This window comes from Orcinus orca, chromosome 11 (assembly GCF_937001465.1).
Source record: "Orcinus orca chromosome 11, mOrcOrc1.1, whole genome shotgun sequence".
Classification (NCBI taxonomy): domain Eukaryota; kingdom Metazoa; phylum Chordata; class Mammalia; order Artiodactyla; family Delphinidae; genus Orcinus; species Orcinus orca.
This window is the reverse complement of record NC_064569.1, coordinates 67,004,614-67,027,602: the sequence shown is the minus strand read 5'-3', so window position 1 is coordinate 67,027,602 and position 22,989 is coordinate 67,004,614. Positions and strand designations below refer to the sequence as shown.

The 22,989-nt window shown below is 38.4% G+C and overlaps 1 protein-coding gene across 4 annotated transcripts in view; it reads right to left on the bottom strand.

Annotated features, from left to right (window-relative positions):
- The window catches only part of TMTC2 (transmembrane O-mannosyltransferase targeting cadherins 2), a 420,660-nt gene that overhangs the window by 176,035 nt on the left and 221,636 nt on the right, over window positions 1–22,989 (bottom strand). For all 4 annotated transcript variants that reach the window (XR_007469965.1, XM_049693957.1, XM_033407136.2 and 1 more), the window contains one exon: window positions 20,331–20,445. Coding sequence is in view for 3 of the 4 variants with exons in the window: in XM_049693957.1 (XP_049549914.1) it covers window positions 20,331–20,445 (115 nt within the window). In the remaining variant the exon portion in view is untranslated. The remainder of the gene's footprint in view (window positions 1–20,330; window positions 20,446–22,989) is intronic.

Here is a 22,989-nt window from a genome sequence, read left to right as displayed (position 1 = left end):
ACCGCTTTAAGCTGGATGATGTGACAGATGAATACTTGATGTCCATGTATGGGTTTCCTCGACAGTTCATTTATTACTTGGTGGAGCTCTTGGGGGCCAGTCTTTCTAGACCTACTCAGAGATCCAGGGCTATTAGCCCAGAGACACAGATCCTTGCAGCACTGGGCTTCTATACCTCAGGTTCCTTCCAGACTCGGATGGGGGATGCTATTGGAATCAGTCAGGCATCTATGAGTCGATGTGTTGCCAATGTCACCGAAGCGCTTGTGGAAAGAGCTTCGCAGTTTGTCCGCTTTCCAGCTGATGAAGCCTCCGTGCAGGCTCTGAAGGATGAGTTCTATGGGTTGGCAGGGATGCCAGGGGTCATAGGGGTGGTTGACTGTATCCATGTGGCAATCAAGGCACCAAATGCTGAAGACCTTTCCTATGTGAACCGCAAAGGTCTTCATTCTTTAAACTGCCTCATGGTGTGTGACATCAGAGGGGCACTGATGACTGTGGAAACAAACTGGCCGGGGAGCCTCCAGGACTGTGCTGTGCTGCAGCAGTCTTCTCTCAGCAGTCAGTTCGAAGCTGGGATGCACAAAGAGAGCTGGCTGCTTGGTGACAGTTCCTTCTTTCTCCGCACCTGGCTTATGACCCCACTTCACATTCCCGAAACTCCAGCCGAATATCGCTATAATATGGCCCATTCTGCAACTCACAGTGTGATTGAGAAGACTTTCCGAACCCTCTGCTCCCGATTCCGCTGCCTGGATGGATCCAAGGGGGCACTGCAGTACTCACCGGAGAAGTCCAGCCACATCATCTTGGCCTGCTGCGTCCTCCACAACATCTCCCTGGAGCATGGGTTGGATGTCTGGTCCTCTCCAGGGACAGGACCCGTGGAACAGCCTCCTGAGGAAGAGTATGAGCACATGGAGTCCTTGGACCTAGAGGCTGACCGTATCCGTCAGGAGTTGATGCTCACTCACTTCAGCTAATGTGGAAGGTGGGGAGCGGGGAGGCTTTCCAGAAGGAGCTGTGACAAACTTTCCCTCTCACCACCCCCTACACAGTTCCATCATCTAGCATAACTGAGCGTGTGGACACTTGTCACAAACTGACATTTAATCTGCGTGTTTTAGAAAGGTTGAGGCTAGGCCAGAATATCTCGATTTATTTGCAAGTTTATTAACTAAACCAAAACCTCCGAGACAACAGTTCTCTACTATCCATTGAACACCAGGTTAGCACCACTCACTCATTTGAAAGTTCCTTGGTTGCAGACGTTTATATCGTGCTTACAAAATCAAAGCAGTTATCTAGAGATTTCAAAAGAAAACAATATTTGTCCTGAAATATTTGGATGGCATTTTAGCTTTTCTACTTTACTACCTATATAGGCATAATCTGAGGCAAGTGTGAAGAGTAAATTTCAGTTGGGAAATGGTCTTCTGACATCAATAAACGGCTACTAATGTGAAAAAAAAAAAAAAAACTAGTTTGTTCAGGCACTGGGGAAAAAAAAAAAAAAAAAAAGAACATTTGTGAATTCCACAGGAATCAACACACTCAAAAAAATATTACCAAAAAAAATCAGGGCCTGATTCCATCACAGATATGGTTATAATTTGGGTTAGAGATGTTCCCATGGGCACACAGCGATTTAGTGCAATGCACTCACTTTAAACATAAATGTTCAACAAAGTGGGTGTTTTCTTTGTCCCTTAACAGCAGGGCTCTAACAAAAGTCTGCTGTTGAAGCAATAAATTATGAAAGAGGAAAAGGTATCATGTATCTCACAGACCAGCAGGAATAGGTGTTAGGTCAAACCAGCAGTTTCTAAGTTAAGAACAGGCATGAGCAGTTCCAAAAACGAAAGTCTTAGCCTATCTCTTTTGGCCTGGAATAGATTTTACAACCTAGAAACAATTCACTCATGGGCTTATCCTGCAGTACTTGAAGAACTGAAAGAAAACACCATTTATAACAATGTTGCCAAAACTGCCCTTGCAGGTTTAATTTTGGTGCTGAGAAGAGATGTCCCTTCACCCAACTCAAGGGTCAAGAGAGCAAGGATCTATTCGTGTCAGGAGTCATCATTTACAGGTCCTAGCAGTGGGAACCAGAGGCAAATTAGTGGCTGGAGACAAGGAAAAAGAGCTGGCGGAGCGCCAGAAGATCTGAACGGAATGATGGAAAGTTGGGGACTGAGGTGCTCAATGAAGAGAAAAATGAGTGAATACTTTCAGCGCCACTTGCTTTTTACACACACACAGAGTCATTAAAATGAAAAACCAAAGGCTATTCACAGAATATAAACGGCGCTCAAAATTGGACTACCTTTAGACTTCAGGACAGCTCAGATTAATCCCCTAACCTGAAATTTCTATTCGCTAAGAAAAGTGTCTGCCTGTCATTTCCTGAGTCTGACGATGAGATGTGGCTACACTGACCAGGTTGGATCTGGTTGTTCTTCTCTAGATGATTGGCGAGCATTTCCTCACAGTGTTTTCCTTATTATCAGAACTGCAAGATGGGATCACTCCTTCCTCTTGCCATTCATCCAACCCCTATCTAGTCATTTCCAACTACAAGGGTGCCTGGGGCAAAGTCAACTTAGGGGCACTGTAATTGCAAGCAATGGAGGAGTAAAGAGAACGGGCATCCTTCGGTCTCTGATTCTACAGAGGTAAACAGGGACAGAGGAAGAAAGAAAAAGCAGGGAGGCAAGTCTCTGAAATAATCCTTGATGCACTCTTCACACACAAAGAGCTTAAGGAAAATGGATGTACCTAAATCGTGGAAAGCACACATAAATATACACACAACATATATTTATCGAGCTTGTTTCTGTGAGCTAAGCACTGTGCTAGGCACTTAGGAGAAATATATATATAAACCCTGTCTTCAGGGAGCTTACATGTTAGCAATATACAAAATAAACTATACATTTGTATTTATTTTAATACCATTATACAGAGCTAAATAGGAAATTATAAAGTTCACTAGAAGCTGACACATGTAATTAAAAAAAAGGAATTAAGTAAGGGAGAACAGGAGTGTGAGAGCAGTGGAGGGGCTGCAGTTTAAATAGTGCATCTGGGGAGCCCCATGCAATTATTTGGAGCAAAGAATTGAAAGGAGTGATATGAGATATAATTTAGCCACAGTAATAATTTAGTACATGTTTATATGAATAACATATAAAAGAAAAATAAGCAGCAGATGACAAGATATTAATTTTTAAAATTCACCATCATCTGAATACCCAGATGGCCTCCAACTTCAATTATACTTTAAGCAACTTCTCCAAAACACAGGCAAAATCAGTTACGTTTTGTGTAAGAGAAAAAATAAATTGAATGGAAGACAATATTACTGTATTTCCTGGTGTATCTAGGAAATAATTCTTAAGTCATAGTAATCGGAAATCTGCAGAGGACTGATTGGAACTACTCAAATAACAAATTTACATCTGTTCAGTTTTTTCAGGAGTAGACGAAAAAAGACACTTTTTTTTTTTCATAGTGCAAAACCTCCTTCTGAGAAAACTGAAATTAATTTATTTGAAATTCTGCTGCCTATCAGCCTTCACTTTCCATATGAACATAATTTTAGGAACAACAACAAAAATGCTTCTGGCCATTTGAGCAACTTTCAATCAGTTTTAAAGTTAAACCAAACAAAAGGCATTAAAACAGGATGCAATTATGAATTTCTTAATAAACCTCTTTTACAGGCTTTCTAATACATGTCTTCAAATTTACCTGCAGTGCTCTGGATAAAAATGACTATGAAATTAAAGGCCATTTTAATGAGATTTCAGAAAAATGCCTTTCATCGTTTTTCCAACATGGAAAATAGTTTAACTCTCTCTATACAGTTAATTTTGAATGAGTATTTCTACATAGAAAAGCATGACCCATACAATGCCATTTTAAAACTACATTTGTAATAGAAAACCTATAACACAAACAAGCATAGGAATGATTTAATCTCCTTCTTTCGCTTTGCCAGACTCCAATTTCTAAAAGGATTCTGATTTCCCTCAATTTTACTTTGGGTTGCAAAGTTTAACAGTTAGTTCCAGCAAGCAATCCTAGACACCAGTACCACAATATGTAGTTTCCACTGCTATAAAAGAAATGAGTGTGAAATAATAAGTGGTTTAATTCAATTCTATCCAAAAGCACTTGTTAGTACCAAGAAGGTGTCAAGGACTTCACTATGTGCTAGAAATAAAGACATAAATAAATTACATCCCCAGTCCCTAAGGAGCTCCTAGTGTGAATTTCAATTCTTTGGTCATTGTGTCCATGGATTTCATAGGATAAAATTATTCTCTAGGATATCTTGTAGCTTTGTGATGGCAAAATGTTATTCTCTACTACATTCAGGAGAAGTGAATAATATTTCCAACTTTCTAGACCCATGATTGATGCCACTATTTTTTTTCCCCCACAGGGACACAAAAACCTCATAGAAATAATTAACTTCTCTACAGTACATGATCTTTGGCCATTTTCTCCCTTCTTACTGTCCTATCCATCAGCTTCAATGGCATCAAAGTACCCTGGGCTTCTTTCCTTCTCCTTGAGCACACTTTATGGTTCCACTTTCTCTACCAAGCTCCTTCAATATTCGTATTTCCCAGGATTCCATCCATGGTCCTTCTTTCCTTTATCCTTATACATATTACATACACACACACACACACACACACACACACACACACACACACACACACACACACATTATTGACAGTCAGTTTCAATTTACACACTTAGATAATTACTCCAAAATCCACATCCTCTACCTCAGAATGCTCTCCTGAGTGGCAGAAACACGTTCTAGTTGCTTCGTGGATGCCCAAGAGTCATCTGAAACTTACGTAGCCAAAACTGTACAATTTTCTCCCTAAACAACCTTGTTCATTTGTCTTTCAAGTGTGATTCCTCTTCTCTTTCTTATTCTTCCTTTTTCTCCAGCCTGAGTTAAGTCCCTGCCTTCTCATAATAATATAAGCATCTCTCTCTTAGAAGAGATATTACTTTATTACTTAACATATTTTTAAATCCAAACTTCAAGCTACTTGAGGGCAGAAACTGTACTTTCTTTGTCAGCTTATTCCTACCATCTAATAGAATACCTGTCACTCTGAAGGCACTAATATTTGTTGAATGAAGTAATGAATCCTTATTTCCAATACACAAACTTACAAATGTGTTCATATATACAAATGTACTCAGAAAATATAATCAGTATTAATCAAACTTTATAATTGGTCATTACATCTCATAAATGGGTGAAAATTAGTGATGTTTGACATAGGTGTTATCAGCATTGGGGATTTTAGAGTGGCAAGAAAACAGATTTCACCTTGAAAGCTAAACTGTAAAATCAACTCACAATGAATCAGAGAACCAGTGTTCAAAAAATGAACTGTGGAAAGAAAATGGCCATGAAGCTAGCAGGTATGAAGTGCTTACTTGTTTAACTATATTAACACAACCACTGAGTACAAAATGTAAAAGTCTTCATGAAAGAGAGGTGGTGTGACTTGGAAGAAAGGTCTGTAAATGGGGATTTACAGAGGCAAATGCCAACAGCACTTATTCCAGCACTTTCCAAGGAAGGAAGAGCTTCAGCCAAGAGGTTTCATAGCATCAGGCTGTCTTAGACTAATGTCATTATAAATTAATCCATCCAATACTCTTTAGCCTGATGTTCTTATAAATTGAACACATGGATTTTAATAAATTTTTAATTTAAATTTAAATTTTAAATTTTAACAAATTTTAACACATGGGTACATATGCTTACCGAACAGACTTATGATTCTCATGCAGATTTGACTGGACTGAGTCCTTCTAGCACCTGTGACAGTATAGTGGGGGAAATCCCATGAAAACACTACTACCACAGGGGAACTCTGTCACTCTTCTGTGTGTTTTTATTATATAAGTAGGTTGCTCTGGGACTGATCACCCCATGCACCTAAACTGATTGTTCCTTCCCTCAAACTACTTGCAAAAAACTCACTAGATATTTGAATGCTGTAAAATGAGCCTTCATGTTACCTACAATTTGTAATTTGAACTAATAATTACGTATGATGCTTTACACTATAAAACCTGCAATAAAAAATTTTTCATCTTGTGATTTTTTTCTTTTTTAACTGACCTGGATGTGTTATGAAATTAAATTATTTCTGACTTCCTCTTTACCATCCTACAGATGTCCAGGTCATCATATATTAATTTTCTTGCCTTAATCTATCTTGGCATCTTGATAGGCTTGGCCAAATTTCTTGAATATAGTGTAGCATGGCCAAAACTCAAGAATGGATAATTTAATGCTAAAATATACTCAAGGGACTTCCGGGAAGATGGCGGAAGAGTAAGACTCGGAGATCACCTTCCTCCCCACAGATACACCAGAAATACATCTACGCGTGGAACAACTCCTACGGAGCACCTACTGAACGCTGGCAGAAGACCTCAGACCTCCAAAAAGGCAAGGAACCCCCCACGTACCTGGTTAGGGCAAAAGAAAAAAAATAGACAGAGACAAAAGGATAGGGACGGGTCCTGCACCAGCGGGAGGGAGCTGTGAAGGAGGAAAAGTGTCCACACACTAGGAAGCCCCTTCGCGGGCGGAGACTGCGGGTGGCGGAGTGGGGGAGCTTCGGAGCCGCGGAGGAGAGCACAGCAACAGGGGTGCAGAGGGCAAAGCGGGGAGATTCCAGCGCAGAGGATCGGGGCCGACCGGCACTCACCAGCCGAGAGGCTTGTCTGCTCGCCCGCCGGGGCGGGCGGGGCTGGGAGCTCAGGCTCCGGCTTCTGTCAGAGCGCCGGGAGAGGACTGGGGTTGGCGGCGTGAACACAGCCTGCAGGGCGTTAGTGCACCGCGGCTAGCCGGCAGGGAGTCCGGGGAAAAGTCTGGAGCTGCCGAAGAGGCAAGAGACTTTTTCTTCCCTCTTTGTTTCCTGGTGCACGAGGAGAGGGGATTAAGAACGCTGCTTAAGAGAGCTCCAGAGACGGGCGCGAGCCGCGGCTAAAAGTGCGGAGCCCAGAGACAGACATGAGACGCTAAGGCGGCTGTTGCCGCCACCAAGAAGCGTGTGTGCGAACACAGGTCACTATCCACACCCCCTTCCGGGGAGCCTGTGCAGCCCGCCACTGCCAGGGTCCCGGGATCCAGGGACAACTCCCCCGGGAGAACGCACGGCGCTACACGCACAGGCGGGGCCAAATCCAAAGCTGAGACCCTGGGAGCTGTGAGAACAAAGAAGAGAAAGGGAAATCTCTCCCAGCAGCCTCAGAAGCAGCAGATTAAAGCTCCACAATCAACTTGATGTACCCTGCATCTGTGGAATACATGAATAGACAACAAATCATCCTAAATTAAGGAGCAGTGTGGATGAAAGGCTCTTGGTGCTGCAGCCAGGAGTTAGTGCTGTGCCTCTGAGGTGGGAGAGCCAACTTCAGGACACTGGTCCACAAGAGACCTCCCAGCTCCACATAATATCAAATTGCAAAAATCTCCCAGAGATGTCCATCTCAACGCCAGCACCCAGCTTCACTCAACGACCAGCAAGCTACGGTGCTGGACATCCTATGCCAAACAACTAGCAAGACAGGAACACAACCCCACCCATTAGCAGAGAGGCTGCCCAAAATCATAATAAGTCTACAGACACCCCAAAACACACCACCAGACGTGGACCCGCCCACCAGAAAGACAAGATCCAGCCTCATCCACCAGAACACAGGCACTAGTACCCTCTACCAGGAAGCCTACACAACCCACTGAACCAACCTTAGCCACTGGGGACAGATACAAAAAACAGCGGGAACTATGAACCTTCAGCCTGCAAAAAGGAGACCCCAAACACAGTAAGATAAGCAAAATGAAAAGACAGAAAAACACACAGCAGATGAAGGAGCAAGATAAAAACCCACCAGACCTAACAAATGAAGAGGAAATAGGCAGTCTACCTGAAAAAGAATTCAGAATAATGATAGTAAAGATGATCCAAAATCTTGGAAATAGAATAGACAAAATGCAAGAATCAGTTAACAAGGACCTAGAAGAACTAAAGATGAAACAAACAATGATGAACAACACAATAAATGAAATGAAAAATACTCTAGATGGGATCAATAGCAGAATAACTGAGGCAGAAGAACGGATAAGTGACCTGGAAGATAAAATAGTGGAAATAACTACTGCAGAGCAGAATAAAGAAAACAGAATGAAAAGAACTGAGGACAGTCTCAGAGACCTCTGGGACAACATTAAACGCACCAACATTCGAATTATAGGGGTTCCAGAAGAAGAAGGGAAAAAGAAAGGGACTGAGAAAATATTTGAAGAGATTATAGTTGAAAACTTCCGTAATATGGGAAAGGAAATAGTTAATCAAGTCCAGGAAGCACAGAGAGTCCCATACAGGATAAATCCAAGGAGAAATATGCCAAGACACATATTAATCAAACTGTCAAACATTAAATACAAAGAAAACATATTAAAAGCAGCAAGGGAAAAACAACAAATAACACACAAGGGAATCCCCATAAGGTTAACAGCTGATCTTTCAGCAGAAACTCTGCAAGCCAGAAGGGAGTGGCAGGACATATTGAAAGTGATGAAGGAGAAAAACCTGCAACCAAGATTACTCTACCCAGCAAGGATCTCATTCAGATTTGATGGAGAAATTAAAACCTTTACAGACAAGCAAAAGCTGAGAGAGTTCAGCACCACCTAACCAGCTCTACAACAACTGCTAAAGGAACTTCTCTAGGCAAGAAACACAAAAGAAGGAAAAGACCTACAATAACGAACCCAAAACAATTAAGAAAATGGGAATGGGAACACACATATCGATAATTACCTTAAATGTAAATGGACTAAATGCTCCCACCAAAAGACACAGATTGGCTGAATGGATACAAAAACAAGACCCATATATTTGCTGTCTACAAGAGACCCACTTCAGACCTAGAGACACATACAGACTGAAAGTAAGGGGATGGAAAAAGGTATTTCATGCAAATGGAAACCAAAAGAAAGCTGGAGTAGCAATTCTCATATCAGACAAAATAGACTTTAAAACAAAGACTATTAGAAGAGACAAAGAAGGACACTACATAATGATCAAGGGATCGATCCAAGAAGAAGATATAACAATTGTAAATATTTATGCACCCAACATAGGAGCACCTCAATACATAAGGCAAATACTGACAGCCATAAAAGGGGAAATCGACAGTAACACATTCATAGTAGGGGACTTTAACACCCCACTTTCACCAATGGACAGATCATCCAAAATGAAAATAAATAAGGAAACACAAGCTTTAAATGATACATTAAACGAGATGGACTTAATTGATATTTATAGGACATTCCATCCAAAAACAACAGAATACACATTTTTCTCAAGTGCTCATGGAACATTCTCCAGGATAGATCATATCTTGGGTCACAAATCAAGCCTTGGTAAATTTAAGAAAATTGAAATTGTATCAAGTATCTTTTCCGACCACAACGCTATGAGACTAGATATCAATTACAGGAAAAGATCTGTAAAAAATACAAACACATGGAGGCTAAACAATACACTACTTAATAACGAAGTGATCACTGAAGAAATCAAAGAGGAAATCAAAAAATACCTAGAAACAAATGACAATGGAGACACGACGACTCAAAATCTATGGGATGCAGTAAAAGCAGTTCTAAGAGGGAAGTTTATAGCAATACAATCCTACCTGAAGAAACAGGAAACATCTCGAATAAACAACCTAACCTTGCACCTAAAGCAATTAGAGAAAGAAGAACAAAAAAAACCCCAAAGTTAGCAGAAGGAAAGAAATCATAAAAATCAGATCAGAAATAAATGAAAAAGAAATGAAGGAAACGATAGCAAAGATCAATAAAACTAAAAGCTGGTTCTTTGAAAGGATAAACAAAATTGATAAACCATTAGCCAGACTCATCAAGAAAAAAAGGGAGAAGACTCAAATCAACAGAATTAGAAATGTAAAAGGAGAAGTAACAACTGACACTGCAGAAATAAAAAAGATCATGAGAGATTACTACAAGCAACTCTATGCCAATAAAATGGACAACCTGGAAGAAATGGACAAATTCTTAGAAAGGCACAACCTGCCAAGACTGAATCAGGAAGAAATAGAAAATATGAACAGACCAATCACAAGCACTGAAATTGAAACTGTGATTAAAAATCTTCCAACAAGCAAAAGCCTGGGACCAGATGGCTTCACAGGCGAATTCTATCAAACATTTAGAGAAGAGCTATCACCTATCCTTCTCAAACTCTTCCAAAATATAGCAGAGGGAGGAACACTCCCCAACTCATTCTATGAGGCCACCATCACCCTGATACCAAAACCAGACAAGGATGTCACAAAGAAAGAAAACTACAGGCCAATATCACTGATGAACATAGATGCAAAAATCCTCAACAAACAGAATCCAACAGCACATTAAACGGATCATACACCATGATCAAGTGGGGTTTATTCCAGGAATGCAAGGATTCTTCAATATACGCAAATCAATCAACGTGATACACCATATTAACAAATTGAAGGAGAAAAACCATATGATCATCTCAATAGATGCAGAGAAAGCTTTTGACAAAATTCAACACCCATTTATGATAAAAACCCTGCAGAACGTAGGCATAGAGGGAACTTTCCTCAACATAATAAAGGCCATATATGACAAACCCACAGCCAACATCGTCCTCAATGGTGAAAAACTGAAAGCATTTCCACTAAGATCAGGAACAAGACAAGGTTGCCCACTCTCACCACTCTTATTCAACATAGTTTTGGAAGTTTTAGCCACAGCAATCAGAGAAGGAAAGGAAATAAAAGGAATCCAAATCGGAAAAGAAGAAGTAAAGCTGTCACTCTTTGCAGATGACATGATACTCTACATAGAGAATCCTAACGATGCTACCAGAAAACTACTAGAGCTAATCAATGAATTTGGTAAAGTAGCAGGATACAAAATTAATGCACAGAAATCTCTGGCATTCCTATACACTAAGGATGAAAAATCTGAAAGTGAAATCAAGAAAACACTCCCATTTACCATTGCAACAAAAAGAATAAAGTATCTAGGAATAAACCTACCTAAGGAGACAAAAGACCTGTATGCAGAAAATTATAAGACACTGATGAAAGAAATTAAAGATGATACGAACAGATGGAGAGATATACCATGTTCTTGGATTGGAAGAATCAACATTGTGAAAATGACTCTACTACCCAAAGGAATCTACAGATTCAATGCAATCCCTATCAAACTACCACTGGCATTTTTCACAGAACTAGAACAAAAAATTTCACAATTTGTATGGAAACACAAAAGACCCCGAATAGCCAAAGCAATCTTGAGAACGAAAAACGGAGCTGGAGGAATCAGGCTTCCTGGCTTCAGACTATACTACAAAGCTACAGTAATCAAGACAGTATGGTACTGGCACAAAAACAGAAATATAGATCAATGGAACAGGATAGAAAGCCCAGAGATAAACCCACACACAAATGGTCACCTTATCTTTGATAAAGGAGGCAAGAGAATACAGTGGAGAAAAGATAGCCTCTTTAATAAATGGTGCTGAGAAAACTGGACAGCTACATGTAGAAGAATGAAATTAGAACACTCCCTAACACCATATATAAAAATAAACTCAAAATGGATTAAAGACCTAAATATAAGGCCAGACACTGTAAAACTCTCAGAGGAAAACATAGGCAGAACACTCTATGACATAAATCACAGCAAAATCTTTTTTGACCCACCTCTACAGAAATGGAAATAAAAATAAACAAATGGGACCTAATGAAACTTAAAAGCTTTTGCACAGCAAAGGAAACCATAAAAAAGATGAAGAGACAATGGGAGAAAATATTTGCAAATAAAGCAACTGACAAAGGATTAATCTCCAAAATATACAAGCAGCTCATGCAGCTCAATATCATAAAAACAAACAACCCTAATACAAAACTGGGCAGAAGACCTAAATAGACATTTCTCCAAAGAAGATACACAGATTGCCAACAAATACATGAAAAGATGCTTAACATCACTAATCATTAGAGAAATGGAATCAAAACTACAATGAGTTATTACTTCACACCATTCAGAAATGGCATCATCAAAAAAATCTACAAACAGTAAATGCTGGAGAGGGTGTAGAGAAAAGGGAACCCCCTTGCACTGTTGGTGCGAATGTAAATTGATACAGCCACTACGGAGAACAGTATGGAGGTTTCTTAAAAAACTAAACGTAGAAGTAACATACGACCCAGCAATCCCACTACTGGCCATATACCCTCAGAAAACCATAGTTTAAAAAGAGTCATGTACCACAATGTTTACTGCAGCACTATTTACAATAGCCAGGACTTGGAAGCAACCTAAGTGTCCATCGATAGATGAATGGATAAAGAAGATGTGGCACATATATACAATGGAATATTACTCAGCCATAAAAAGAAACGAAATTGAGTTATATGTAGTGAGGTGGATGGACCTAGAGTCCGTCATACAGAGTGAAGTAAGTCAGAAAGAGAAAAACAAATACTGTATGCTAACACATATATGGAATCTGAAAAAAATAATTTTAAGTGGTTCTGCTGAACCTAAGGGCAGGACAGGAATAAAGAGACGTTAAGAATGGACTTAAGGACATGGGGTGGGGGAAGGGTAAGCTGGGACGAAGTGAGAGAATGGCATGGACTTATATATACTACCAAACGTAAAATAGATGGCTAGTGGGAAGCAGCTGCATAGCACAGGGAGATCAGCTCAGTGCTTTGAGACCACCTAGAGGAGTGGGATAAGGAGGGTGGGAGGGAGATGCAAGAGGGAGGGGATATGGGGATATACATATGCATATACCTGATTCACTTTGTTATACAGCAGAAACTAACAGAACACTGTAAAGCAATTATACTCCAATAAAGTTGTTAAAAAAAGAAAAGAATAAATCAACCTCAAATATGTGAGGCCTTTTTGAACCAAAATACAGTATTTTCAATATGGGAAATTTAAAAATTGAAATAAATGTAAAAATACACATATCTAGAAGGGAAACTTGGAGAGTATAACCACGTCAGTTTACCTCACTTGAACATATAGTCACTGGAAAACCAACTAAAACTCCAGACTTATAATGCAATTTAACAAGGCTATGATCATGTTCATATTAAAGACAAAACACAGAGGAATAATCAAGAATTGCTTGAAAATAAATAAGAAGAATGGGAAACTTGCCTTAAAATATAAAATATAGTAGAAGTTACAGTAAATAAAACAAATTGTTCTCGGTGTGGGTTACCGAAAGACCAAAATAAAGCCCATGACAATGACTCCAGGGTTATATACAAACTTGGCCTAGGTGTGAAGCATTCAATAAATTATTATGGGGACATTAGTTTTCATTTTGGAAAAAAAAATACCTTAATACAAAAAATAATATATCCAGGGTGGACTAAGTACCTAAAGAAAAAAACCAAAAATAATTCTAAAACTATTCAAAAAATGGACAATAACTTTAGAAAATATTAGCCTATGAAGGGTTTTCATAGAGACACAAAATTACAGAGGTTTTAAAGGAAAGGTTCTGTGGATTTTTTTTTTATATATATATATAGAGAGAGATTCAAGTTATATACAATAACGATTATCATAAGACAAGTAAAAATACAAGCAAAAACTAGGAGAAAATACCTGCAGAAAAGATGTTTGTGTTATACATGTAAGTGCGGCGGAGGGACCCATTTTCACCTTAAACCCCACAAATCAACAAGAAAAACTTCTCAATAAAGAACCAGGCAAGAAACCTGAACAATTAATTCCCAGGAAAATTACAAAGAGCTAATAAACAAAATAAACTCCACTGGTAATTACGGAAACACGGTTTTGAAGCAACATAGTTTTGAAACCATTCCATTGGACGTTTATTAATGCTGTCTGTGTAACAGCCCCAATTGAAACAATGTAATGTTAATGAAAGCAGAGACGGTCATGAAAATTATGACACATTTGTATATACATCCAGAAGTAAAAAAATCACTGGTGATTCCATACACAGGGGAAAAAGTTAAAAGGATGCTTGTATAACTACATGTTGTAACTACATATAGAAATGCTTATGAAAAAAGTGAAAATATACTAGAGGAGGGGAAAAGATGTGTAAGGAATGCAATAATAATTTTTATGCTTTATTGCTTATTCTTCAGTACTGCTTCAATGTTTTCAACAAGATTCTATTAAGTGGTAAAAATGATCAATTAAAACAAAATGAAAGTATGCAGTAAGTGTTAGACTTTGCTCTTGCCATGTGAACAGGTAGGTAGGTACCTGCAAGCTGTCTCACCTCCTTCCAGGAATCACTAAAGGGCCAGATGAGTTGTGTATCCAGATCTCTGGTGACCCCAAGCCAATGGAATTTCACCAAAATCTCTCAGTCCCATTCACTTGATATCAGACATGGCAAGCACCTCCTGGCCCTCCTGTTAGATAGCCTCTCCTGAATTGTCTATTTTGGGAGACCAGTCTGCTTACCTGGTATCCTTTGAACACCTCCCTCCATCCTTTATACACATACATACACACATCCATGGAACTTGGCAGGAAACCCTGCCCTGAACTCTAGCCTTTTGGCCAAGGGTTACTTTCCCCCTCATTTCTACAGACCTTACTTCCACAGGCGTCTCATGCCTTGTTTTCAACGGGGATTCAAGGAATGGCTCTGCCCCATTATCAGATAGTCCCACCACTTCCACCCTGTAATCTCTGATCCTTCTAACCTCTCAAGGGTCCTCAAAAGCTGGTCCTGAACAAACAAAAAAATCTCTCATTAGAACTAGATCTATGGTGACAACTCTGCACCCCACATTTCCTCACTGCTCTATCCTCCTATATTACTTCCTTTGAAGACAGAGTTCTCGGCATCATGAGATATATAAACTTGTTGAAATTCTATGCAAATGTTTAGCTTCCTCAATCCTCACCCCCCGTTAAAAACTCATGTGTTTGACATTGTGCTTGGTACTGGGGATAGATAGAATGGTACCACTATGTGTCACTCTGCCTCTTAAAATGAAGCTCCCAATAGGCAGCTATTGGTTGAATTATGTCTCTCCCAAAAAAGGTATGTTGAAGTTGTAACCCCCATACCTTAGAATATGTCCTTTCTTGGAAAAAGGATCACTGCAGATGTAATGTGATAACAAGGGTGGGCCCCTAATCTAATATGACTGGTATCCAGATAAGAGGATGTGAAGGCAAAGTTACACAAGGAGATTGTCATGTGATGACAAAGGCAGAGACTGGGGTCATGCAGCTGCAAGCCAAGGAACTCCAAAGAATGGCAGCAAACCACAGGAAAGAGGCAAGGAAGGATTCCCCTAAAGCTTTCAGAGGGAGCTTGCCCTGTGGACACCTTCACTGTGAACTGTTAGCCTCCGGAACTGTGCCATAATAAATTTCTATTATTTTAAACCACCTAATTTGCAGTACTTTGTTACGGAAACTAATACACAAACTAACGCTAACATAAATGTCTTTGTTTCTGAAACTTCAAGATAACAACTCTAGACACCTAATTCAAGAAGGCTGTCATAACCCAGAATTGTTTAATGACAATGATCAACATATACTTACACAATTCAAAGAATGTGGCTAATACCCATTACTAATCTTACCACTTATAGTGACAAATGGAATCTCCTCTGCTCTGATATGAATTTCATAATTCATTTATAAAAGCAACAAATATAGTCAGAACTCCTGTAGATATGGAGAGATATAATGACCAATAAGAAACTGCCACTACTTCATGAAGCTGAATATGAATGGCAATGACCATAGTACTTCAATATCAAATATGGTATTTCTATAACTTTAGACAGATAATCTTTATGTTGCAGAAGTATTTATTTATTCCTAGTTTATTTATGTCTTGTTCTCTGAGGCAGATGTTGATCAAAAGCCTTCCTGGCACTTCTAGAAAAGATAATTTTTTTCCTCTTCTGACTTTTTAAATTGAAAGAGTATAGCAATTGAATTGTGGTATTGAATACTCCACTATAAAACTTAGAATAAATCTCATCTGATAGTAGTGTTTTAATCTTTAATATGCTGTTGCATCCACTATATTAATTTTAAGATATGTCTACATTTATATTCATAAGTCTATTGGCCTGTTTCGGTTCTGTTATTTGTTCTTGCTTGTTTGCTTTTTGTTTTGTTTTTTGAGTTTTGTTGTTGTCGTTATTCTTTTGTGTTTTGGTTTTAAATATCATCAGACCTTTTGCTGTCAGTTTTATCTAGCTTCACAAAAATAAGTGAGAAGTGTAACTAATGCAAGAAATACCGTTTGATTAATGACTTGATAGAACTTACTTGTGAAATGCCTTAACTTGGTTCCTTGGAGAGAAAATTCTTTAATATGGTTTTCAAATTTTTCCAAAGTTTTTGATTCAGAATGCCAACTTCTTCTTGGGCTAATGTTAATCATTTATATTTTCCCAGAAAAGTATTCATACTACTAAGACTTTCATATACATAACTAACATTTTGTTATTTTAAGCTTCCACACGTCTGGATGCAGGTCCTTTCTCATTCTCAGTACTGTATTGTATATTTGAGATTTTCTACTTTGTCCATTACTTTTGCCATATATTGTTGATCTTTTAAAGAAAAAGCTCTTACATTTATTCATTACTTCCCATTATTTCTCCATATTCTACTTCATTAACATTTTCTTTTTACTTCCCTTACATTTATTAGTTTATTGTATTGCTCCTTTCCTAGCTTCTCAGATTAGATGATTACTTAGATGCTTACAGAACAAAAATGACAACTTATGATGGCAAAATCTCTATTATTCACAGAAATAATCCCATCTGTTATGTAAGATAATCAAGAATTGATTAAACCACATTACATTTATCATCTGCATTCTGAAATCAAATGCCTAATGAAATATTCAATGCTCTGTTGAATTCCCTGTTTAGGTGGCGATTGGAACAGACTGACTGGGACAAATCTATAACAGTGAAAGAACAGAGCATTTTTCAGACGAGAAATCAATTGTATTTCAAATGGCAGTGGGTGGTGCAGTTAAAAGGTTGAAAGTCGACTACGTATTTATAAGATCTGACAGTGTAAATCACTGAGTGGTGGTCCATCTGCTTTGTCCCTGAGAATTTATTATACCTGAAAAGAGAAACCAACATCATAAGGCAGATCTGTCAAACCTGGTCTTAAAATTACTTGTGGGAACTACTGAATTTTAATAAATTTGATAATATGAATAAAAGGTTAAATATAAGGTTATGCAATAAATGTACTACATCTATTGCTATTAAGAGTAGAATTGTGGCTTCCCTGGTGGCGCAGTGGTTGAGAGTCCGCCTGCCGATGCAGGGGACGCGGGTTCGTGCCCAGGTCCGGGAAGATCCCACATGCCGCGGAGCGGCTGGGCCCGTGAGCCACGGCCGCTGAGCCTGCATGTCCGGAGCCTGTGCTCCGCAGCAGGAGAGGCCACAGCAGTGAGAGGCCCGCGTACCGCAAAAAAAAAAAAAAAAAAAAAAAATCATTGAATAACTCACCTATTTTGAAACATAATTATTTATGTATCAGAATTCTGTCAACCACATGGGTTATGTAATCCTTCAAAATTATTGCCGATATTTCTTGTGGAATTTAGGCCTCTCTACTTGAGCCAACAGTTTAGTTAAAAAAACCTGTCACAGTAGTAAAATGATTTTGAAACTATAAATGGCATTATGCCATATCCCTTTTCCTACTAATAGGGGGGAAGAAACCAAATCTTGTTCATAACCGCTTCTTCAGCAAGAATTTTTCATTAGGGTTTAGGGAGATGTATCTATATGCTTTCACAGTTTACATATGCATCCACAGAGTAAGTTATAAGATGCAGCTTTTAAATTACATGTAAAGTATATTCATCTAATTGAATAAATTTCTCTTCTCAGCAAAGAATAAGCCTGGTTGGACACATTTCCTTTTTCTTTCAACCCTTGCCCAACAAGTAACACCAGAAGGTAGGTAACTTTTCAACCAGTGGCTATAGATGAGAGAGAGAAAAACAAGTTCAAAGAAGAGATGCTGGTTGTTCAGCTACTTTCTCCCCTGACAATGTATGAAGAATGGGCACCAGAAGCAAACTGGCATCCCATATTGCAAGGCAAGAGTTCCCTTTGACAACATTACTTTCAGAGGCAAAAAAAAAAAAAAAAAAAAGAAAAAGAATGTTTGTGTAAATTTGTCAAACTGATAAGGTTCTTTTTCATGAAATAAAAATACTATTCAATAATCAATACTAATCAATAATATAGGAACATCACATTATTTAGATGAAGAAGACATGGGGGGAAAGCCTTTGTAGTTGTATCTAGATATATCCATTCAAATAAAGAAAAAGATGCAATCTCAAATTACTTTGGGGAAAATGATGAAGTATGAAACACAGCAGACCGGGGAAAATGATGAAGTATGAAACACATCCCATTATCAGGGGTGTGTAAACTGGAGAGGGAGTGCTCCACCTGAAGGCATCCCAGGTAAAAAAGAGAAAACTGAACACTGTGCAGGTCAACACAAAACACATGCTGACCTAATTCAGACTATAGGCCAGGAGACTGAGACCCCAGGGTTAAAGTCTAGGAAGTTAAAGAAAAGGTAAATGTACAAACAGGAAGTTAAACTGAGCTCATCTTGTCTGCTTTCCCTTAAAAATCTAGATATTTTGGTGGTTTTTTAAAAAAATTTTTTTACATCTGTACTTTTAGATTTAGCCAGTACAAAAGATTAGAGATAACCAGAACACAACGGCACATTAAAAATGAAGCTGACAGGGGCTTCCCTGGTGGCGCAGGGCTGAGAGTCCGCCTGCCGATGCAGGAGACACGGGTTTGTGCCCCGGTCCGGGAAGATCCCACATGCCGCGGAGCGGCTGGGCCCGTGAGCCATGGCCGCCTGAGCCTGCGCTCCGCAACGGGAGAGGCCACAACAGTGAGAGGCCCGCGTACCGCAAAAAAAAAAAAAAAAAAAAAAAAAAAAAAATGAAGCTGACAAATTAGTTTAATATTGTCAATATTACATAGCAGTCATTAGACACAAGCAGTAGACATCTTATATGCCTGGTCCCTTCCTACAGGGAACTGGTCCTCCTCCTTTCTATTCCAACCCCAGAGGCACTGTCAATGGAGGGCTCTTACAGCCCCAGACACACGGCCCAAAGTTTCATTTAAGAATCGATCCATGATCCCAGAAAGGTCAGTCAGAGATCTTTTTCCAGGATTAACAGAGACACCAAGACAAGTCCTTCAGAGACTGAGTCTGTATGCATAAAGGTGCATGAGTCATTTCATTAACTTAGAGTCCCACAGAGAAAGGCGTGAACCCAAAAGAAACCAAAGACACAAAATGGAGACAAATACCCAAAACATAATAAAACACCTGGATCTAATTGTGCTTTCATCTAGTCAACCCCAGGGATTTTCAGTTATGGAGGCTAATAAATTCTCTTTTGTGTTCAAGCAAGTTTAGACTAAGTTTCTATTACTAATAAATAAAAGAGTGTCATAAATACAAGAGACAGAAAAAGGATTTCAGTTTAATTTGCATTTGTCCACTCACATCTAACTGCACCCCGTGGGGCTTTCCATTCAAATAACAGAACAGATTTTTCCCCAGGGATTTTTCTAACCCAACATACACAGACATTCTAAATTATCCCATTATCCCAACCTAATTGTCACTACCGTTGAAGGAGGGGGTGGAAAAATAAAAGAAAAACATTATCTTATTTGATAACTCCCCAGGTTTAGTACATGTTCTATATATACTTTGACACCAGCAATTCTTTAACAGAGGATAAAATCTATTATTAAAAATCAAGATATCAATTACATAGAGTATCATACATAGCAGCCTTATTTTATGAGCACAACCAAGTACTAATAATGTGAACTTTTTAAAACAAAAAGCTAAAAGCATTTAAACCAATTTTTATGTTATATGGCATAGTACTTCAAAAAAAAAAACCTAGCCATATTATATCAGTACACATGAATATCAATGTTGTGGCCCAAAACAGAGATCACATATACCATCCATTTACTGATCTCAGAGGTATGATTCATGCAAAGACTATTTCAGAATATCAGCTACCATCCTCTCCATTTCCAGCAGTTAAATCAATAGCCCCTCTCGCCACATGTTTCAAAGATGAACCAAACCAGAGAAAGCAACGCATACTCACAAATTATAAAGCATGTCAGCCATGTTGCTTCGGTAATACAAAGCATTTCTATAGGCGCTTTCAGCTTCAGAAATTTTGCTCTGACTCTTGAGAACATTTCCAAGGTTACCCCATGCTGCCAAAAAGAGAAAGAAGTATTCAGGCTGAGTGTCATTCCAATTATATATGACATAATATCAGGCCGTCAGGAAGTACCACAATGAGAGAAAAAACTCTCATAAAACATTTTTAAGAAAGCAAATTTATTTCCTTTGTACTCCAACATTTCATCAAACTAGGGGATTAAATACAATGAAAGCCTAAAACAAAACTATGTCTCAAAGCTGATATACACATACAGTTCATCATAAGGCCAAGAACTATGTTATCTTAAGATCACCTACAAAGACTTGAAGCTCTTTCAAATCTTGGTAGGGGTCTTCGTGGACTGAAATTATTGTATACTTACTAAACCAGAAACTGTAAGAAATCATCTTAAAATAAAGACTTCATTCAAATACAAAAATACTGATAAATGACATAGAAGAACTGGGAATAAAAAAGAAGATAACTAAGTATATCAAAGCTATAAAAAGGCTTAATAGTCATCAGAATGTATCAGTAAACACTATGCTTCTTAAAACAGTGAAGTATATATGGTTTATTCACATATAATGTTCTTTTATACCCTTCCTGTTAATAAATTCATACATGGTAAAATCAGTAACAGTGTTTTCACACACAGTCACACTTAAAAATTGACATTTTCTGTACACCCTTTACGTTTCACTCCAAATAATCATGATTTCTCAATATTAGAAGACACTCCATTAACAGCTGCCCACACAGCATGGCTCTCAAACAGACCTATCCCTCAAACTTGGGTGCTTCTCTTGTCTTCTTTCTTTCCCATAAGGAGATGGGGTGTCGGGTCCTGAAATCAGAGTCCCTCCCAACTAGAAGATGAGGATGAGAAGGCTCATGTGTGCCAAGATCTATTTATTTGGGTAATTAATAGCTGTATATGAAGAATGAAAGGGGTTTTGAGATATCATTTTTTAATGCATAAAAATGTGTAGCCTCTTTCAATCCCAAATTTGCTTATGTGCCCTGTAATTTAACACTCTGTGCCTTTGTTTACTCATCTGTAATATGAGGGAGAATAATATCTCCTGGGTTTGTTGACAAGGATTAAATGAGCTTGTATACATAGGGTGTTTAAGATGGTGCCTGCCACGTGGCAAATACTCAATAAATATTTTCACACTAAGTTTCATCTTTCACTGCAAACCAACATTCACACACTACGAATAGGCCTTGGCACTATGAGTCCATAGAAAATTGAATCCTTATCTTTTTGAAAGATAAAAGTTAAAAAAATAAAAAGTATGAAAAACATATAGTAAAATAAATTATGATTATCTTTAAATTTAATAGGCAAAACACCATATGTGTTTTATATCCAACCCCCCCATCCCACCACCAACATAACAAAGTATGGTTCAATGGAAACTTCTAATAGCCAATGCATCCAACTAGTAATTTAAGCACCAGGAAAACATCATTATAATGCTATCCCATCTTACCCATAGTCTTTGAACACAGATGATGAAAAAAAATTATAGCAAGAAATTAGTTTGAATATTAAGGCATATTTCCAGAGAAACTGATTGACATTTTTTCAAGTACTTATAGCCCAATTAATAGTTAATAGTCAACAAATACATAATTATGTCTAGAATATATATTTACTCATTTGGTTAGTGGTTCATTTATTAATTCATAAATGTATTTGTTTATTAAGCACCTATTTTGTGCCAGAAACATTATCGGGGGCTGGCACAACTGTACATACATACAAGCTCTCACCCACTCGCAGCTTATGTTTGAAGTGGGGAGTGGAGTGGGGATGGGAGGACCACACAATAGAAGAAATGAATTAACTTCAGGTGATAAGTGCTACAAACAATATAAAACAAAGTAAGATGGAGGGAATGAGGCTAATTTAAACAGGGATATCTTAGAAATAGGGAAATGGGTGTTATCTCTAAAAACTGAGGATAAGGAAGCAGTCTTGCAAAGACCAGCGATTCCAGGTAGGGGGAAAAGTAAGAGCAAAGAGTCTAAGATGCCTTCCGCAGGGAAAGGCAGCAGAGGAGATGCTTATTTCTAAGTAAGACTACAACTTATAAATTAAAAATCATCAGTAAAGTTATCTGTGGCAAAGCCACAGCATGTTACTAAGTTTCTTTTGTCCAAACAGAAATCACTCACATATTTATGATTAAGTCATTGCCCTAGGTAACTACAAAAAGAAGAAAATTCCCAAATTAAGTACGTATTTTTTAAACAATTTTAATTGCTTATGGATGAAAGAGGGAGTAGGGGAGAGAGGAAAGAAAGGGTAGACTTTGATGTCCTGAACTCATCTGACACTCACCAACAGGCCATTCTGTTCTTCCGTTGTACATATACAACAGGAAAACAGCTGGAGACAAGGTTACTTTGAGACCATGGTAAATGATACCAAGCAAGATCACTTCATAATTTTATTAAACACAAAAAAGAAAAAGGCCACTGTACAACCCACAAAATACCAAACAACCCCCTCTCTTGCTAAACGAATACTTCTTTAACCAGGCATAGATAGAATTGTCCCAGCATCCGATCTAGAGGACTC